The 16,012-nt window shown below is 54.3% G+C and overlaps 4 protein-coding genes across 4 annotated transcripts; 3 read left to right on the forward strand and 1 right to left on the reverse strand.

The window, feature by feature from the left end:
• Nucleotides 1–3,295: 3,295 nt before the first annotated feature.
• Nucleotides 3,296–6,221, forward strand: PG998_009608 (uncharacterized protein; the record flags this gene model as incomplete). The annotated part of the gene is made up of 4 exons (XM_066876424.1): nt 3,296–3,402; nt 3,458–4,644; nt 4,757–5,793; nt 5,853–6,221. The coding sequence occupies 4 exons, from the start codon at nt 3,296–3,298 to the stop codon at nt 6,219–6,221; spliced, it is 2,700 nt and encodes an 899-aa protein (XP_066728580.1).
• A 727-nt stretch (nt 6,222–6,948) lies between these two features.
• Nucleotides 6,949–8,416, reverse strand: PG998_009609 (tyrosyl-tRNA synthetase; the record flags this gene model as incomplete). The annotated part of the gene is made up of 4 exons (XM_066876425.1): nt 6,949–7,469; nt 7,539–7,605; nt 7,691–8,187; nt 8,305–8,416. The coding sequence occupies 4 exons, from the start codon at nt 8,414–8,416 to the stop codon at nt 6,949–6,951; spliced, it is 1,197 nt and encodes a 398-aa protein (XP_066728581.1).
• Nucleotides 8,417–10,079: 1,663 nt separating this feature from the next.
• PG998_009610 (uncharacterized protein) lies at nt 10,080–10,794 on the forward strand (the record flags this gene model as incomplete). The annotated part of the gene is made up of 2 exons (XM_066876426.1): nt 10,080–10,358; nt 10,486–10,794. 2 exons carry the CDS (start codon nt 10,080–10,082, stop codon nt 10,792–10,794), a joined length of 588 nt encoding a protein of 195 aa, XP_066728582.1.
• A 3,674-nt stretch (nt 10,795–14,468) lies between these two features.
• On the forward strand, nt 14,469–16,012 carry PG998_009611 (uncharacterized protein; the record flags this gene model as incomplete). The annotated part of the gene is made up of 4 exons (XM_066876427.1): nt 14,469–14,702; nt 14,760–14,861; nt 14,934–15,027; nt 15,072–16,012. The coding sequence occupies 4 exons, from the start codon at nt 14,469–14,471 to the stop codon at nt 16,010–16,012; spliced, it is 1,371 nt and encodes a 456-aa protein (XP_066728583.1).

Raw genomic sequence — 16,012 nt, forward strand, 5'->3', positions numbered from 1 at the left:
CTGTACAATCACAGGCACTTAAATTTTCTAGACGGCCAGGAACTTTTTTTACGATAAGGCTAGAGGTCGCGCTCAGTCCATCCAGCGATAAGAGTGAATGAATAAGCAATCCGCAAATTGGTTCTTCCGGGCTCCATCCAGTCTTAGGTATCTGGGTACTTTTCCCAATTAGCTTCCATCAATGCTCACCGTCTGCCAGTCAATGGTCAAGGGCGCTGTCAGCTGTCCAAGCTTGGATCTTTGACAAGCCTACAGCGCCTTGGGTGCGGTGCACCTCAACTAACAGCTTTTGCTGCTTCAACCATCTTCCTTCGAATTATTCGCAACCTTTCCCATGACTCGAATGCACACTTCCCTGACCTCAACTTTTCACCATGGCTTTTTCCTTTGAATGCAAAGACGCTTTTCATTCCGAGAAGCCCTCCGCTCTCAGTCGGTGCACCCTCGGAACTTGCGCCCACATCATTTCCGTGTGAAGGCGGTTACTTCATGGAAATGCGTGTGCAGTTGCAGATATCAGTCATAACACCACTATGTTGCCTCGAGGCAGCACCGGCGGCGACACTTGACGATTACACTTTGAAACTTGGAAGGACGAGTACGAACAGCTTTCCTTTGTCGTGTGCGTGACGACGATGAAGCCACGCTGTTCCGTGGCCAAGTGTGCAATTGGCTGCAAACTTTCCAAGGTAGGTTTGGCAGCCTAGAGCCTTGATGATGCGACGGACGGCAAGTCGAGATTGGGTTGTGGAAAGCCCCATAGCCCGCCGCCCGTGGGAGGGCAGCTTGACGCCTGCCCGCTGCTTGCCGCATGTCTCCCATCTGCATGCTCTTTCTCTCTTGTCTTTCTTCATACAGCTGCTATTGGGTTGTTTGTCTGATTTGAGAGGGAGAGGGAGAGCGAGATGCATTCTCGCGTGTGGTGAGCGTGTTCTTGTCTGCCTCTGCCAGCTCGCTCGGCCGCCCAGAAGCTCTCTCATCCTGTCTTGTCTCATCATGCGACCCACACGTAAACTATAGAGCTATCTGATTGGCCCAAGCTCCTTTTGCTGCACTGATTGGTCCAGGGTCCGCAGCTTTCCTTGTCGTGATTCCCTGTCGGGCGCGTTCTACAAATAAGAAGTGGCCCCAAGAGCCCAAATTTTTCGCGACGGCCATCGGAAAAGAGAGTCCTTGATTCCTGACTTTATTTTTTTCCCTCCCCCCTCGAACTTTCTCTCGTGTCTTGACTTGTCTCCCTCCCAGTCACAAGTCCTCCTTCCTCACCACACCCCCCTACCTGGCCTCCTCCCCCTCCGTGTCAAGCTCCAAGCTCCGACATCACCGACGCCAACCAACCACCCATCCAATTAACCAATCCAGGCGGTTTCGCTCAATCAAATCGTCAGGCTTCTTGGTGCATTGGGGTGTTCAAAAAGGTACTTTCCCTGAAGTACCACTTTTTTTTATTCTTCTAATTCCCTTTCTCTCTTTCCCTCTTTCCATTGTCACGCTATTCAATTGAATGAGGTGTTCATTGATTGATTTGATGATTTGATCGCACCTTGCCTTGCCTCTCTTACTAACGTCGCGCCCCCCTTGGAAGCTGTCTCTTGCCTTGACTTCACCTTGAACTCCGTCCAACCCAAACCTTGGTTTATTTTAGACGGACGAATCATCTGCATCCGAGGCTATTAATTCCATCAGTTCTTCTCCCGAATTGGCAAATTGGACCTTCTCATCCACCATTTACACGCTTCCCACTCTCAACTCTCGTCCCGCCCGCATACACGCGAACTCACACATCGTGACACCCCTCCAAACCACCACGATAAGTCATCACCTTTTGTTTGGTCTGATTCAGTTCAACGCATCAAACAATCGCACATTTGCCAAGCACTGCCCACCGGCCAACCACGAGATATCTCTTCAGCACTGCACACGCCAAACACATTTCTTATTGTGTTCCTTCTGGCGCAGCATATCTTGGGTCTCACTTTTATACATCGTGTATAATTGTTTCCGCCCTCCGTATTGCGCAACCACACCAATAAACTTCATCCAGTCGCATACTTTGTTGTGCAACCAACTTCAGCTCGCGTCGCCTGCCTTGCCTATAGTGAGTGACCATCTTTTTTTCTCTTCGCTTCCAGTCCAGTGTTTTCTTTCAAAAGCCCGGTTGTCTTGCTGCCCCTTGTTCGGTTTATACTCTCCTTCTGTTGTTCTGTTCTGGATACCCCATGCGCTGCGGGCCTCGAATCGCCATCTTGGTTTGGTCCTGCCCACGGTTCCCGGGATCGCGAAGCAATTGAGCCATCCGCCCCGTTTCAATGCTTCCAGGCTCGGCCGACCTAGATGAAGCATCGGCACCTTATCCCGTTGCCAGACCCACGCCGAACGCCCCGACCGCAATCTTCGAGACAGCAAGCTCATTCGCTGGCGCAAACAAATAAATCCACCCTACCTTGCCGTCGATCGCGCGCACGGTCCATCCGCCAGGCCTTTTTCACTTCGGGCGCGCCCCAGTTCTTTTCTCCCTCGCGTGTTCTCTTCTTTTGTCGAGAGCTACGCGACTTGGGAGGGAAAAATTGGAAGTGGGCTCTTGCGATAAATAGCTTGGGATGCGCCATCTGCACTGATGCGTCCTTTTTGCGACCCGAAACCTTTCCCAGCCTCCGTCCCCATTGGCCCGCCACCTTTTTACGCCACTCCAACCTGTCGCATCGCGCAAGGCTGGCCATCGCGAGCCACCACACAAACCGCGACAACGCGCCAACAGGAACATACACCTTTGCGCAAACGGTCAACCAGCATATTCTTGACTGCCGCCTGTAGGACTTACTTCGTAATCAATCGAGAACTGCCCAGCAATCATATTTGTCCTTGCTGAGCTTCCGAGCGCGCGCATCGGCGTCAAAATCAGTCCAGTTGGCTATACATAATAAGGATAACTTCGTCAACATTTCCAAAGCTAGCGAGCACATAATTGGAACTCCACAAGCTATCATATGGTCTTTGGTACGGCTCACAAACCATCAGCGACTAGTGCTGGTCACGGGCGCCTCTTGCGGCAATCCGCGCGCACTTGGGGGAATCAATCACGAAGGGCTGATCGATACAAGTGGCAGTCGATTGTGTAACAAGTGTTGGCACCAATGGTGTTTTGTTTCCATCGTTTATTGCAATCAGATTACTCGTAGGAAGCTTGCTAACTGGAAACGCGCCCATAGCCCTAGATTGCATGGACATTTGACATCGTATCATCCCAAGCCTACAGGCAAACATAACAAGCGCGGCAATCGACTGAATGGCAATCATGGCGACAGAAGAACCCCAAAACGTTGTTGAGCGAAAGGTCGCACAACCCGAGCCCGAGGAGGAGACGAAAGCTGTTGATGAAACCATCGAGCCAACTGTTAATGGGTAAGTGCTTATGCTGAAGCTACTTATATTCATGTCTAACACGTTTCCCATACAGGCATGTGACTTCAGATGAGACATCCAAATCAGAAGAGCCCAGTACTGTCAACGGGAAAGCAGGATCGCCGCCGCCGCCGGCTGAAGAGACCACAGTAGCCAAAAACCAAGATGCTTTTGCAGCCAACTCGAACATCAGTCTCAAGGAGTCGCCAAAGCCTACAGAAGACGTGCAGCCCGCAGAGTCCGAGGATAAGGATATGGTAGATGTCAATGGCGTCCCGGAGGAAACCGCTCCTGCTACGCACGAAGCTAAGGAACCCGAGGCTGCCGAGACCTCTGATATTTCCCCTGCACCACAGCCACCTTCGGCGCAGCAGGACGAGGACAAGCCCGTTGCCGAAACATCAGCTGATGACTCGATGGATGTGGATGAGTCTACTGGGCAGCCGGACCTATTATCGAGCGGCGAGCATGGTGAAAGCACCCAAGCAACAGCGGTTAGCGAGCATGCGGTCGTGTCTTCTCCCACTCAAGAGGCTGGTCTGCCTCAGGAGTCGTTCAAAGCCGAAGACATTAAGATGGAGGAAGCTTCTCCCGCCGAGACCAAGCCAGAGAGCAATGCTGTTGTGAAGGAGCGATCTGCTACGCCTGGCAAAATTGCGCGAGAACGGGAAGATGACAACGACGAAGAGCGTGCTGCGAAACGTACTAAGACTGAATTTCAAACCGAAGCTGCGGCCGAGGATAGTATTGGGGTTGCCACAGGTCTATCGCCCGCTCCAACGAACCCATCAGACGACTTGGCAGATAATGTGCCTAATGATAAGCCCATTACTTTCTACCAGAACAAAGAGATACGGGCGCAGATTGGAAGAGTCAAGAAAACCAAAAGCGGCAGCAACTTCCGTTCTTCCGTGGAGAAGCTGTGGCCTCAGGTGTGGGATTCTTACAAACAACAAATCGAACACCCCGTTGATTTATCCATGTTTGAGGTGAAGCTGCGAGAAACGAAGTACGCAAACTTTGGCGAATTTAAAGCAGACCTCCAGCTTCTTCATGACAATGCGCTCAAATTCAATGGCGCCGGGAACATCGTCACAATGGCTGCCCTGCAAGTGCGCAATGACTTGTTAGGCCGTCTCGTGGAGATCGCAAAGAACGAGGAGCCTATGAGGATTGACAAGGGCAAGCATCAACCTACGCGGCACACCGAACCCCGGGCTGCCCAAGTGGCAGCCCAACGCCGTCAGTCGCAGTCATCTCAACCGCGTCCGCCGCCTGCAACAAGCCCAAAGGCCAAGACGGAAACGACAGCACCTGTAGCCTCGCGACCCTCCCCTGCCCCCCCCAACACCAGCTTCGTCCACTGGGCCAGCCTTCGCCCTTCCTCCCAACGGCATGCCTCAAATTCGGCGTGATTCCACGAGGGGTGATGGAGATAGGCCCAAACGACCTATTAACCCACCCAAGAACCGCGACCCAGACTACTCGTCGAAACCTGGCCTCAAGAAGAGACTCGATCCCGAACTGAAGTTCTATGGTGAGTGCCTCATGGAAGTGAAGAAGGCCAAGCACTGGAACCACAACCAGTTCTTCCTGGAACCCGTAGACCCTGTCGCCTTCAATATCCCTACCTATTTCAGCATAATCAAGAAGCCGATGGATCTAGGGACAATGTCACAGAAACTAGAGCGCGGCGAATACCGAACCGGCAAAGAGATTGAGAGAGACATGCGCCAAATGGTGGCCAACTCGGAGCAGTTCAACGGCCAAGATTCACCCGTCACCCAATCTGGCCAGGCCCTTGAAGTTATTTTCAAGGAGGAGGCGGCGAAGAAGGACATGTGGATGGCGAAGAATGCCCCGATACGATCACGCGCTGGCTCTGCTGGCACGCCAGAGCTTAGTGCGCATGACTCAGATGAGGAAAGCGAGGCCGAGGTCGAGGAACTGGAGAATGACTCTATTCGCAGCCTTCAATCTCGGTTGAGTGAGGAGCAGTCCAAGCTTAACAGTCTTCTAGGGGCGAAGAAGCCTGATACCTTCATGATCGAGATTCAACAGAAAGTCGTCTCGATGTTGCAACTGAAATTGGTCGAAGAAAAAACCAAGTTCAGCAGCGAGTCCAAGAAGACGAAGTCTAAGAAAAAGACCACGAGCAAATCCAAGCCGAAATCCAGCTCGGGTGGCGTCGCAGCGGGCAGTGGCGTGAAGAAGTCTAGCGGCAGCGTTCCCGTCGTGAAGAAGGCACCTGGGACAAGTAAGAAGACCGCCTCGAAAAAGCGCCATATGGGCAATCTCGAAAAGGCTGTGATAGCTGAAGGTATCAATGAGCTGGATGGGCCCCTTCTCAACAAAGCCGTCGACATCATCAAGAAAGACACCCACCAGAAGGTAAGTTGACAATCTACTCACTTGGCAGCCTTTGACACAGACTAACGATGATTGTTCAGGAGGATGATGATGGCCAGTTGGAGTTGGATATCGAGTCGCTATCGCAGGAGGCCCTCAGCAGACTCTTCGACTTGATAACTAAGTCTTATCCTGGTATTTACCAATCAGTCTCTTCGAAGCCTGAATTCAAGCAGGAAGCCAAGCAAGCGGAAGAGACGAAAGCTAAGAATAGCGCCCTCCCCAAGCCCAAGAAGAACAAGCCTATGAACAAACATGAGCAAGAACGCAACATTGAGAAATTGCGAGAGCTCAAAGCCCAGTTCCAACGGCATGGTAGTGGGAGTCAAGAGCCCATTCCAGGCGATGAGGAGAACCGTCAAGGCGACTCGAGCGACGAAGAAGAGGAGAGCGATTCGGAAGAGGAGTAAGGCTGTCGCAAAGATATTCTTGGAGCTTCCACTATTCTTCCTCTCTGCATAGCGATTGGACCTGGGGGTCTCGTCGTAGAAGCTATGTTGTACAATGACAACATGGCATGTGGGATGCTGACAAGATCAGTTGGGACCCAGTCGTTTCGATTGGGTGAGCACCTTTGTTTGTATGATTATAATTTCCATCCGACGATATGGAGACTGCACAAGGTGGGTGTGTGCAACAAGCGCAGCAGCAAAACGCGCAAAACGCCTCACGTAGCGGCTTCCTGGCGCTCCGCTCCCCGTTCGCGCAACCGGCGATGGATTTTCTGGTCTGACTGAGTTGAGTCTTGGGAAATTTCGTCGTTTTGCGGGACTCTTGTTGCCGCCTAGGCAGGCTGGAGTGAACCCTGCAGGGCTTCCTCCTGAGAGTCGCGTTTGGGGAGGCCTGTGGGGACAGCGGGTTGCCATTTTTTGTGCCGGCTTGAACAGAGTTATGGACTAGCGATTACCAATGAGCGTGGAAATGGAGGTGAACTTTAACAATTAAGAAATGAGTTTAAAACATTCATCAAACTCGGCCTGTGGCGCCTGTGATTGATTCCGCGACATCTTCGTGGCTGCGGCGAGTCAACATATCTCCATGTCACGAGTCTGGAGGTGACGGTCAGCATTGTGCATCTAGAAGTTCGTGTGATTCGTGTGGCTATGTATTTCCTCATTGATGGAAGAGATTCGTCTCTCATGCCGATGTTTCGTTCACAATCTTTTCTTGTTCTGTGGTGTCGACTTTGGGTACCACGATATCGGCTTTGGGTGCCTCGTCACCCTTCTTCTTGGGTCCTGGGAAGCCGGTGCCCCGGTCCTTGACCTTTTTGGCCTTCTTGACCTCCTTCTCAGGCGGCGGGTAGGCCTTCAGGGTGATTTCTTGCCACTCGGCCGATGCCTGGTAGGCCTCCTGGATCGGGGCCAAGAGCTCGGTCAGGGCTTTCGTTGTGGCAGCCTTAAGAAGCTGGGGCGTGAGAATGTCCTGCTTGTAGTCCTCGTGCATCTGCTTGACGTCCGAGTAGACGAGCGGCTCCAGACCGTCGCGCTCTCGCGACACGACGAACTCTCGCTTGCCTTTCAGGGCGGCCACGGGGAGGAGCACGAATTCGGCGAAGGCAAGGATACCGTTGCCTTCGGGCTGCTTGGGGAAGGCCTCGGCCTTGCGGATCTTCTTCATGACAGCGTCCGGGGAATCGAGCAGATCGATTTTGCTGTCTGGTGGAGGGTTGGTTGTAAGTTAGCTGTTCGACTTTCTTTAGCGAAGAAAAGACAGGGAGGACTCACTCTCATCACTGGCGCTCATCTTGCCACCTTGCAGACCAGGAACCATAGGGTTCATCAGATGCGCGCGCTGTTTGTTTTTGATACCACAGTCAGCAAGAAGCGTCCATAGCCATACAAAATGAGGCGGGACGATGCTGTTGTTCTGTGCTCACCTGTCTGTAGCCCAACTTGGGCAACCACTCCTTGGAGGCGGTGAAGAGCTTCCTCTGGTCGAGGCCGCCGAACTGGGCGTCGACGTCGAGGTACTGTTCGTCGAGGACCTGGAGGATGGGGTAGAGCAGGCCGCTGAGGGGCGCGTTGGCGGTCTGCTTGACAATCTCGGCGCCGGCCTTCTTGGCGTCATGCTCCGAGGTGACGGCGCACAGCTTGAAGATGTCCATGGTGTATTCGCTGCTGGTCTGGTAGGAGGAGCCGAGGACGAACTTGAGCTTGTCGGTCGACACGCCCACAGCCCGCAGCATCTCGGTGATGCAGTGGCGGTAGTAGGTGACGCGGTGGGCCACCAGCTCGATCGGGGCCTTCAGATTGTCGAGGAAGCCGTGGATGTCGGCCAGCAGGATCGTCACCTCGCACCCCGCCGCCAGGTACTGGGCGATCTTGACGGCGGGCACGAAGTAGCCGCAGTGCGGGCGGCCGGTGGTCGCGGTGCCTGTTTGCCAGAAACAGATATCGGGTGGTTAGCTTCAAGATTCCATTGCTCTTCTGCGCTCTCCTCCTCTCTCGTTCTACGCCCCGGATGCGGTGGTGTGCTTGTTTGCGTGCTTACCCCAGTAGATCTTGGGGTTGCGCCCCTCGGCCAGGATGTTCTCGATGATGGGAGCGTCGAGAACCTCGGCGAGGTTCTCCTTGATGAGGGCTAATCTAGCTTCCGCGTCCATGGCCGAGTGATTCCGCAGTGGATTGCCAAAAATACCCCAAGTGGTTGGCTGGTGTTTTTTTTAGGTTTTTTCGGTCAAGTCGAGTGCACGAAACGATAGTCCAAATTAAATACTTCTCGTTCAATGTTGACTCACTTCGCTTATGTTGGTGGGCAGTAATTGGGAAGTTTTGGCGGGGTGACTCGGCTGCCCAATCCGTGGTGGGGTGAAATTGCCCGGTACTTTATCGATAAAGGTCGCGCTGAGAGAGACTGACTGACTCGACGACTGATTGGGCTTCGCTTTGGTGATTGGCTGCTCACCGATATCAGTTTCTGCTCCCGACTTCTTGGCGGGACGATGAAGCCTGTGCTGGTTCGACCAGCGCCTGGACGACGCTTCTTCCCACAGACGAGGCGAACAACTGCCGATGCGCGGATCCGACTAGAGCCGAGTTTGCGTCCTTCATACCTCGGGAAAGTCTGTAGCAGACTGAGTGACTCTCGACGTCTCTTGTGGGTGACCTATTCTTAGATCAATCAACGTCGCTTTCGCCATACCATGACAAGGCTTGCCGCAGGCCCTCTAAAGCACGACACCCTTCTGGAACCTGTCCCCAATATCTGCATCCTCCTATATAAGTGGTTGATGCCACCCGTCCCATCTACTCAGCTGATGCTGGGCCCGACTGGATAAATGGCGGTTAAAGTCGAAAGCTGTTGTTCTGGATCCCCGCCCGGGCCCTTGGAGTTGGCAGAGTAGGATCCCAATCAATCCAGCAATTAATCTTGGGGGCTAAGCTTCTCGTTTAGATGGCCGCGGGCCCTCGCGAGGACGGGTTGATATAGCCTACAGGAACCAGGTAACCTTAAAATGGACCTCGCGTGAGATGATATATGTACGAAGACGGACGCATATATATACATATATATATAATGTGCTATCAGGTCCTTCGACGCGACGGTTCCAGAAAGTTATGAAGAAGATAGGAAGTTTGAGGGACAAGACAAAAACTAGAGGGCTCGACGTCTGATTCGAATGGGTGGTAGGACTTTCTTGGCCGCGTCTGGATGCCCTCCATGAGCAGTGGTCAGCTTGGCTCCATCCTGGTGCCTCGTCAACCCTACGTTGCCCCTCGGCATCGTAAGCAGCCACCAACTCCGGGCTCGAGACTAGCACCGCGTTCGCTGGCTGCATGGTGACCGTTCGTGATGTGCAGGTTGCAGGCCAAGTCGAGTCCTTCACGAGGCGAGACTCGTTTTCCGTGGTGGCCGCTAGGTGGCATGCGGGGAATTATACGTCCAGCATCTGCAGGTGTAGGTGTCGAACCCTCCCTGGGTAACCGTGCCTATTAGCTGCGCATCCCGTGTCCAGGCACCCAGACACGGCACGATTTCGAAGGTGTCGAGACGGCAGATGTATAGTCTGGGGGAGAAGGCCGTAATTCAATCATCCAAGGCTGAGAGGACCTTCCTCAAGGGGAAGGTAGTTATGAAATATTGGACTTCCTTTGTAAGTCGTTTGGCGGCATTTCCCGACGGACGTTGGGAATCGTTCGAGCTGCCACGACTATATAAAGACGTTACTCGTCCATCTCCTTTCTCGGCAAACGCCAGGCCTGAAAGCATAGAAACAACAATCGACACAAATAGAACCAACTCTCAAAACTGCACAAAACTGCATCATGAAGTTCCTGGGACCCTTGACTCTGGCTATTGGCCTGGTGGCCGCCGTCTCCCCAAACTCCCAAGGAGTCTCACGGAAGAAAGCACGCATCCCCTCGCCGGCCACTCTGGGTGAGATCATGACTATGGTCGAGCCAACCATCCTGCGAGATGGGAGCAGCCTCGCTAGTCTGCCCAAGAGCCTGGCCAACCGAGCCGTATCGGATGCTACCCCCGTGTCGCTCGAATCCACGAAGCGCCAGTTGTCTAAGCAAGACTTTTATGAGTGTCAGTCCTCTGTAAGTCAAACCACCTCCTATAGCCCCGACATATACACAATTCAAGACTCGCTTTCCATTCCCGAGTTAGTCTCTAGCTGTTGCTTGTTGAACCATGCCACTGATACTCTCCTGCTTGCTCTCCCAGAACCCACCACCCCAGCCCACGGACTGCAACGCCATCATCAACTCGGTACGGGCGTCGAAGCAAGACTTCATCCTGAACGAGGGCACCTGCCTCGCCTTCTCCTCGGGCACCTGCACCGGATATTTCTGCTCCCTGTGCGGCCAGCTGGCCACTCACACCGACTTCATCGCCAGCCAGTTCGAGTCGGTTCAGGGCCTCTGCGTCGAGGGCGGGCAGGCGGGCACTATTGTCGGCGAGGATGCGCCGCAGTACGAGACGGGGTTCCTGCGCGCCGGGTCGGGAGTTCCTACTTATGACGTTTGCAAATAGACTTGAATGCCTTTCATCCATCCTTCTAAGTCAAGTCGTTACGAGGGCAGGCAGGGTGTAATGGTGGTTTACGCCTAGGGTTTTTACGGCTGAAGGGGTTGGTGGTTGGGCTGGTGGTAGTTTGACAATCGCTTAAGAATCAGGCATGCCAATGGCGATAATTCGCAATTTTTGTTAATCTCTTTCAGAACAGCAGTGTTCTGGCGTATATACGTTAATGTGGCAAAGTCCCATCATCTACCTACCACAACCCAGCTTTTCGAAGCGTGTGTTTAACCCCTGAGAGATATGGCGCAGCTTCCAAGTATCACCAGTAGAGCTTAACGACACCAAACATGGATCTTAGAGCTTGGCTCCGGTAACCACGTCCCGTGGAGATAGAGTTTACTTTAGATCTTACATGTCTTGCTTACTCCATCCCCTCCTTCCTGCTCAAACCAAATAGGTGCAGCTCGTATATTTCACGCCAGCAACCCCAAGGCAAAGCAGTCAAGCAAAGACAAGGGGAATGGAAGGAAAGAGAGGATATAGATACTGTCTTGTTGCTGGTAGTTTCCTACAGCTCGCAGCTTAATCAGTAGAAGATGGTATGGCTTGATGCTAGTAGCGAACATTCGCACGCGTTGGCTGAATGACACGAAGGGGCAAATAAGGGGGTTAGAAGATACATAGATCAGATGGGTTCACGGAAACACAGTGTTTAAGCTATAACAGTTGGCGATTCACATAACCTGCTACAGCCATTTGTGTATGTTGACGTCTTCCTATCAATTGTCATGTTCATTGTCACATTTGCAGCATTGCCCAAAGTCCCAGCATGTGTGGGTTACCGCTCACAAGCGAATACTGTATTCATATCGAATATTTTACCATATTTCTGGTTCGAAATGGAAGCCCTCGCTGTACGGCCAGCTTTTCACTTATTCAGGGGCATTCTTCAATGGAGGTGAGATCTCAGAGAACCTGCCTTAAACCCCAACATATCGACCACAATATCGTCTCCATGCTCGTGGTCCGATAAACAAGTCATTAAAGGCCCGGGGAAATGCCATCCGCGGACCTAGTGGCAGTTGACCTAACACCTCACCCTGTCAATTGTACTCTGCAGACAAGGACTAGGCAGGTACCGGTACATCTGTGCTATCACGGCCTTGAACCAGATATCAAAGTGATGGGATATGGGTCTTTCTATGGCGGAGACCAGGCCACGCCGGCACTTGGGGGCACTATTATGCCATGGCTGATATCGTTCGAGGTTGGTGCGTTTTGAAACAACCCTCGGCCATCCCCCGCAGCGGCGTGTCACCATGGCAGCCAAACAAGTTTCGAAACATCACTTCCAAATACGCCGCGTTGGTCATATAGCATGGCGCAATATATGGGAGCGAATGCATAACGCACTGTCCTAACTGCGCAGCTAAACAGGTAGCAGTTGGCAGGTGTCCGACTCCGGAGACTGCGAACCCCCTGATTGTTCCGTTCCGATCGGGGGACCCATCTTCCGGCGTAGGTGGACCGGAGACATCGCAGGCATGAGAAAGGGGACGACGCAACCTAGGCTCTAACCTCATCGTTCACACAGACAAAAGACCACCCGCCACCCGCATCTCAATCCGGTCCCACGGCTTCGACGAAACCGAGAATGAAGTGTGCAGGGAGAGTGGCAAGTGGAATGGCCTGTAGCCGTTCCCATTACAATCATGCATCGTCCAACATGCCCAAAATATCGTGGGGCTGGAAATAGACGTTCCGCATCCAGAAAGTTTCGCTAGGCCGTGATCGCCGGCTTGAAGATATGCAGAGCGACGAAGGGCTTCAGGGTCCGGGGGTCCTGCGACAGACGTGGGTGAGGAAGGGCTACTTCGACGCGTTGCCGGTAAACCGAACGGTGTGGGATGGAATCTCTCGAGGACGCACGATGTAGCTATCATGTACCCCTACGTGATAGCCGCCAGCTTCTCCCCAACATTGTTGTGCAGGGCAGGCCACCCGTAATGACGAGGTCAATGATATGTAGCCAAGGATGCGCGAGGGTCCGTGGGCAGAAAAAGAACTGCACACGGCGAACAGACGTTCTTTAACAAGGCTTGAAACTCCAAACGTCTGACGGTGCTTCCCCGCCGCCCTCCATCGGGAGCCTCCCCGCGCAGCGTCGACCACTAGCACCACCATCACCACCATCACCACCGTGATGACGCACTGCTACCGTCGCATATCACAATTGTTCGTGAGCGGTCCGGCAGCTATGCCAAGCCAACGCTGTCTCGCGGTGTCTGCACCGTCGTTGCGTCGTATTGGTCAGGGATCTGTCCACCCTTACGTCTGCGGTAGGTAGCGAGAGCGCCAGGTTGCTGCGTTCGATAACGGCGATGACTGATAGCCCAGAGATGCAGCGTATCCCTCGGTATCGAGGCGATGAATGAAGTGGTGAAACAAGAGTAAGGTAGGCGAACAAGCCACCACAGCAGCATTACGCCTCGATTCAGATTATGTGGGCGCTGCCTCTCTTGTTATTTGGAAAATACTTGTGCAGCTTTTTGGGGCGGCGCCTTCGAGGAGGGCGTTGTGCCTGGTCGAGATGATCCTCCTTGATAGCTTCAAGGCAATGGGCCTCGTGTCCAGCGGCGGATGAGACAAGCAAGCGCGCCTTCAGTCTGCCCCAGGACGAGCGGTCGCCTTGGCATCGTTTAGATAAGGCAAAACAGCGGATGATGGTACAGTTGATGGCTGATGATGGTATCTGCCACAGCCCCAAATAGTTACCATGTGGTCGGAGCCGCCTGGTGCGAACTGAATCGTCGTGCCAAAAAATCGAATCGCAACTCTAATCTGGCATCGAGAGGGTTGTCGGATACACGTATTAGTAGAGACTTTCAACGGCCAGCCAGCCAGGCCTGGGCTCTGAATGCTCCCTAGGCTGATCTCCATCTGCATCTTCGGCGCGAGTCAGTTTGGGTGTGAGCCTCAGAGGGGCGGCTTATGCACAAGGTGTGGCCGACTCCATCTGATTATTGGCAATTATCGATAATGAGCTTCCTATAACGAACCCTCTCTCCGACACCAGTCGCGCGTCCTTGACCGAAGTCTGAATGGGTCACGCACCGGCAGCGTCCAGCAGTGCGTATAGTCGGCCTCACGTGTGGTGAATGATTGGGCAGCCCCGGATGGCTTGGCAACACGCTTTAACCGCAATTTTAAGGCTGCAGTGGGCGGTCACATCTCACCCCCGATGCCATGCCATCCATGACGAAGGCCTCTTCCCCAATCCGGCCCAATCAAGACGATCGTACCTGGGCACGCGGTTTTTCCGAGCCTTCGTCTGTCTGCCTGGCTGGCTGGCTGGTTTTTCCACCATCGGACGCGACTGGCCTGATGGAGCAGGTTACATCGGCCGATTATCGCTATACATCTATGGAAATGAGGGCCGGCAGTCGGTCGTGTGTGCCAATTGCAGCTTGGTGGGCCTGCAAACATTGGAGAACCCAGCTGATAGTTGGTCGTGAACTCCAGCAGTTCGCAATGGAATCGACTGCACGTCGGGTGTCCCGCGGGTCGCCGGCAAAAGAGAGATGTCGAGATCGGCTACAAAAGGAGACGGCCTCCTCGCTTCTCTAGGTGCTGCCTTTTGCGTGCCTACACCGTTCTGATTCTCCAACCAGCCAAGCCAGATCGCCATGAAGTATAGCCTCAGCAACCTCGCGGCCTCTGCTGCCATTGCCGGCACTGCGCTGGCGGCCAGCGGCGATTTCAATGTCCTGACCATGAACGTGGCGGGGCTCCCGGCCATCCTTCAAGGCAACGACGTGCCAGGCGACAAGACCGTCAACTCCAAGACGATGGGGTCCAAGTTCTCCGAGTACAACTACGACGTGATCCACGTCCAGGGAGGTAAGGGCCTCGTCCATTCGGTCGATGCGTGGCGTGGAATATCGCGTGTCCTTTCTGAGACTGACGGCCGGAACTAGGACTTCAACTACCATGCGGCCATATACGAGACCGACAGCCACCCCTACCGGACCGCCACTTCCGGTGGCGTGCCTTTCGGCAGTGGACTCAACTCCCTGAGCGTATGTTGGCCCCCATGAAGCCTGAGCGAGCCTGTCGCATTCTGCAGATCAGCGCTAACACAGCGCGGCCAGACCAAATATTTCTTCAACTACAACCGTGTCAAGTGGAATGTTTGCTCCAACGCCTCTGGTGCTGATTGCCTGACGCCCAAAGGTTTCACCTTCAGTGAGTGGCTCACACGCCTCCCTGGCCAAACAAACCTTATACAGTACGCAAGACGAGGACTAACCCATCTTTAACGCCAGTGCGAGTCCAGGTTGATGAGGGCATCTTTGTGGACTTCTACAACCTGCACGCTGATGCCGGTACCGAGCCGGACGACCTGACGGCTCGCGCTGCCAACCTGAAGCAGGTCGCTGACTACATCGACGTCCACAGCGTCGGCAACGCCGTCGTCGTCTTCGGCGACACCAACAGTCGCTACTCGCGCACCGCCGACGCCATCCGGGTCTTCCGCACCCAGAACGGCCTGACCGACACCTGGGTCGAGCTGATCCGCAACGGCGTGGAGCCGACGGCCGAGTCCCTGTGCGACAACCCGAGCACGACCAACTACTGCGAGACGGTCGACAAAATCCTCTACCGCGCGGGTCCCACGGTCGACCTCAAAGCCACCCACTGGAGCTACGAGAGCAACAAGTTCCTCCAGGCCGACGGCAACGTCCTCTCGGACCACAACCCCATCACGGCCAACTTCACCTACAACCCGGGCACCACCCTCCGCCAGTCCAACTTCTGGGGAGGGCCCTGGGGCAACTGGTTCAGCGACGCGCCCAAGCTGGCGACCCTCTCGAAGCCCAAGGCCGCGAGCCTCACCGTCCGCGGCGCCGACCGCCTCGACGGCGTCAGCGTGCAGCTGACCGACGGCACGACCTTTTCGCACGGCGGCTCCGGCGGCACCGCCGCGTCGCTGTCCCTCGCGGCCAACGAGTTCTGGACCGGCGCGGTGCTGTGCCAGGGCCAGAAGGACAGCCACACGCGCAACTTCTACATCAAGGCCACCACGAGCACGGGGCGCACCGTCGAGGCCGGCAAGACCACGTCGGACTGCCTCACCTCGACTGCGCCCGCCGGGTGGCAGATCGTGGGGTTCATGGGCCAGGACGGCGACGAGGTCGACCAGCTCGCGTTCGTCTATGCACCACAGTAA

Source organism: Apiospora kogelbergensis (genome assembly GCF_038363985.1).
Source record: "Apiospora kogelbergensis strain CBS 113332 chromosome Unknown utg000006l_segment0_segment0, whole genome shotgun sequence".
Classification (NCBI taxonomy): Eukaryota; Fungi; Ascomycota; class Sordariomycetes; order Amphisphaeriales; family Apiosporaceae; genus Apiospora; species Apiospora kogelbergensis.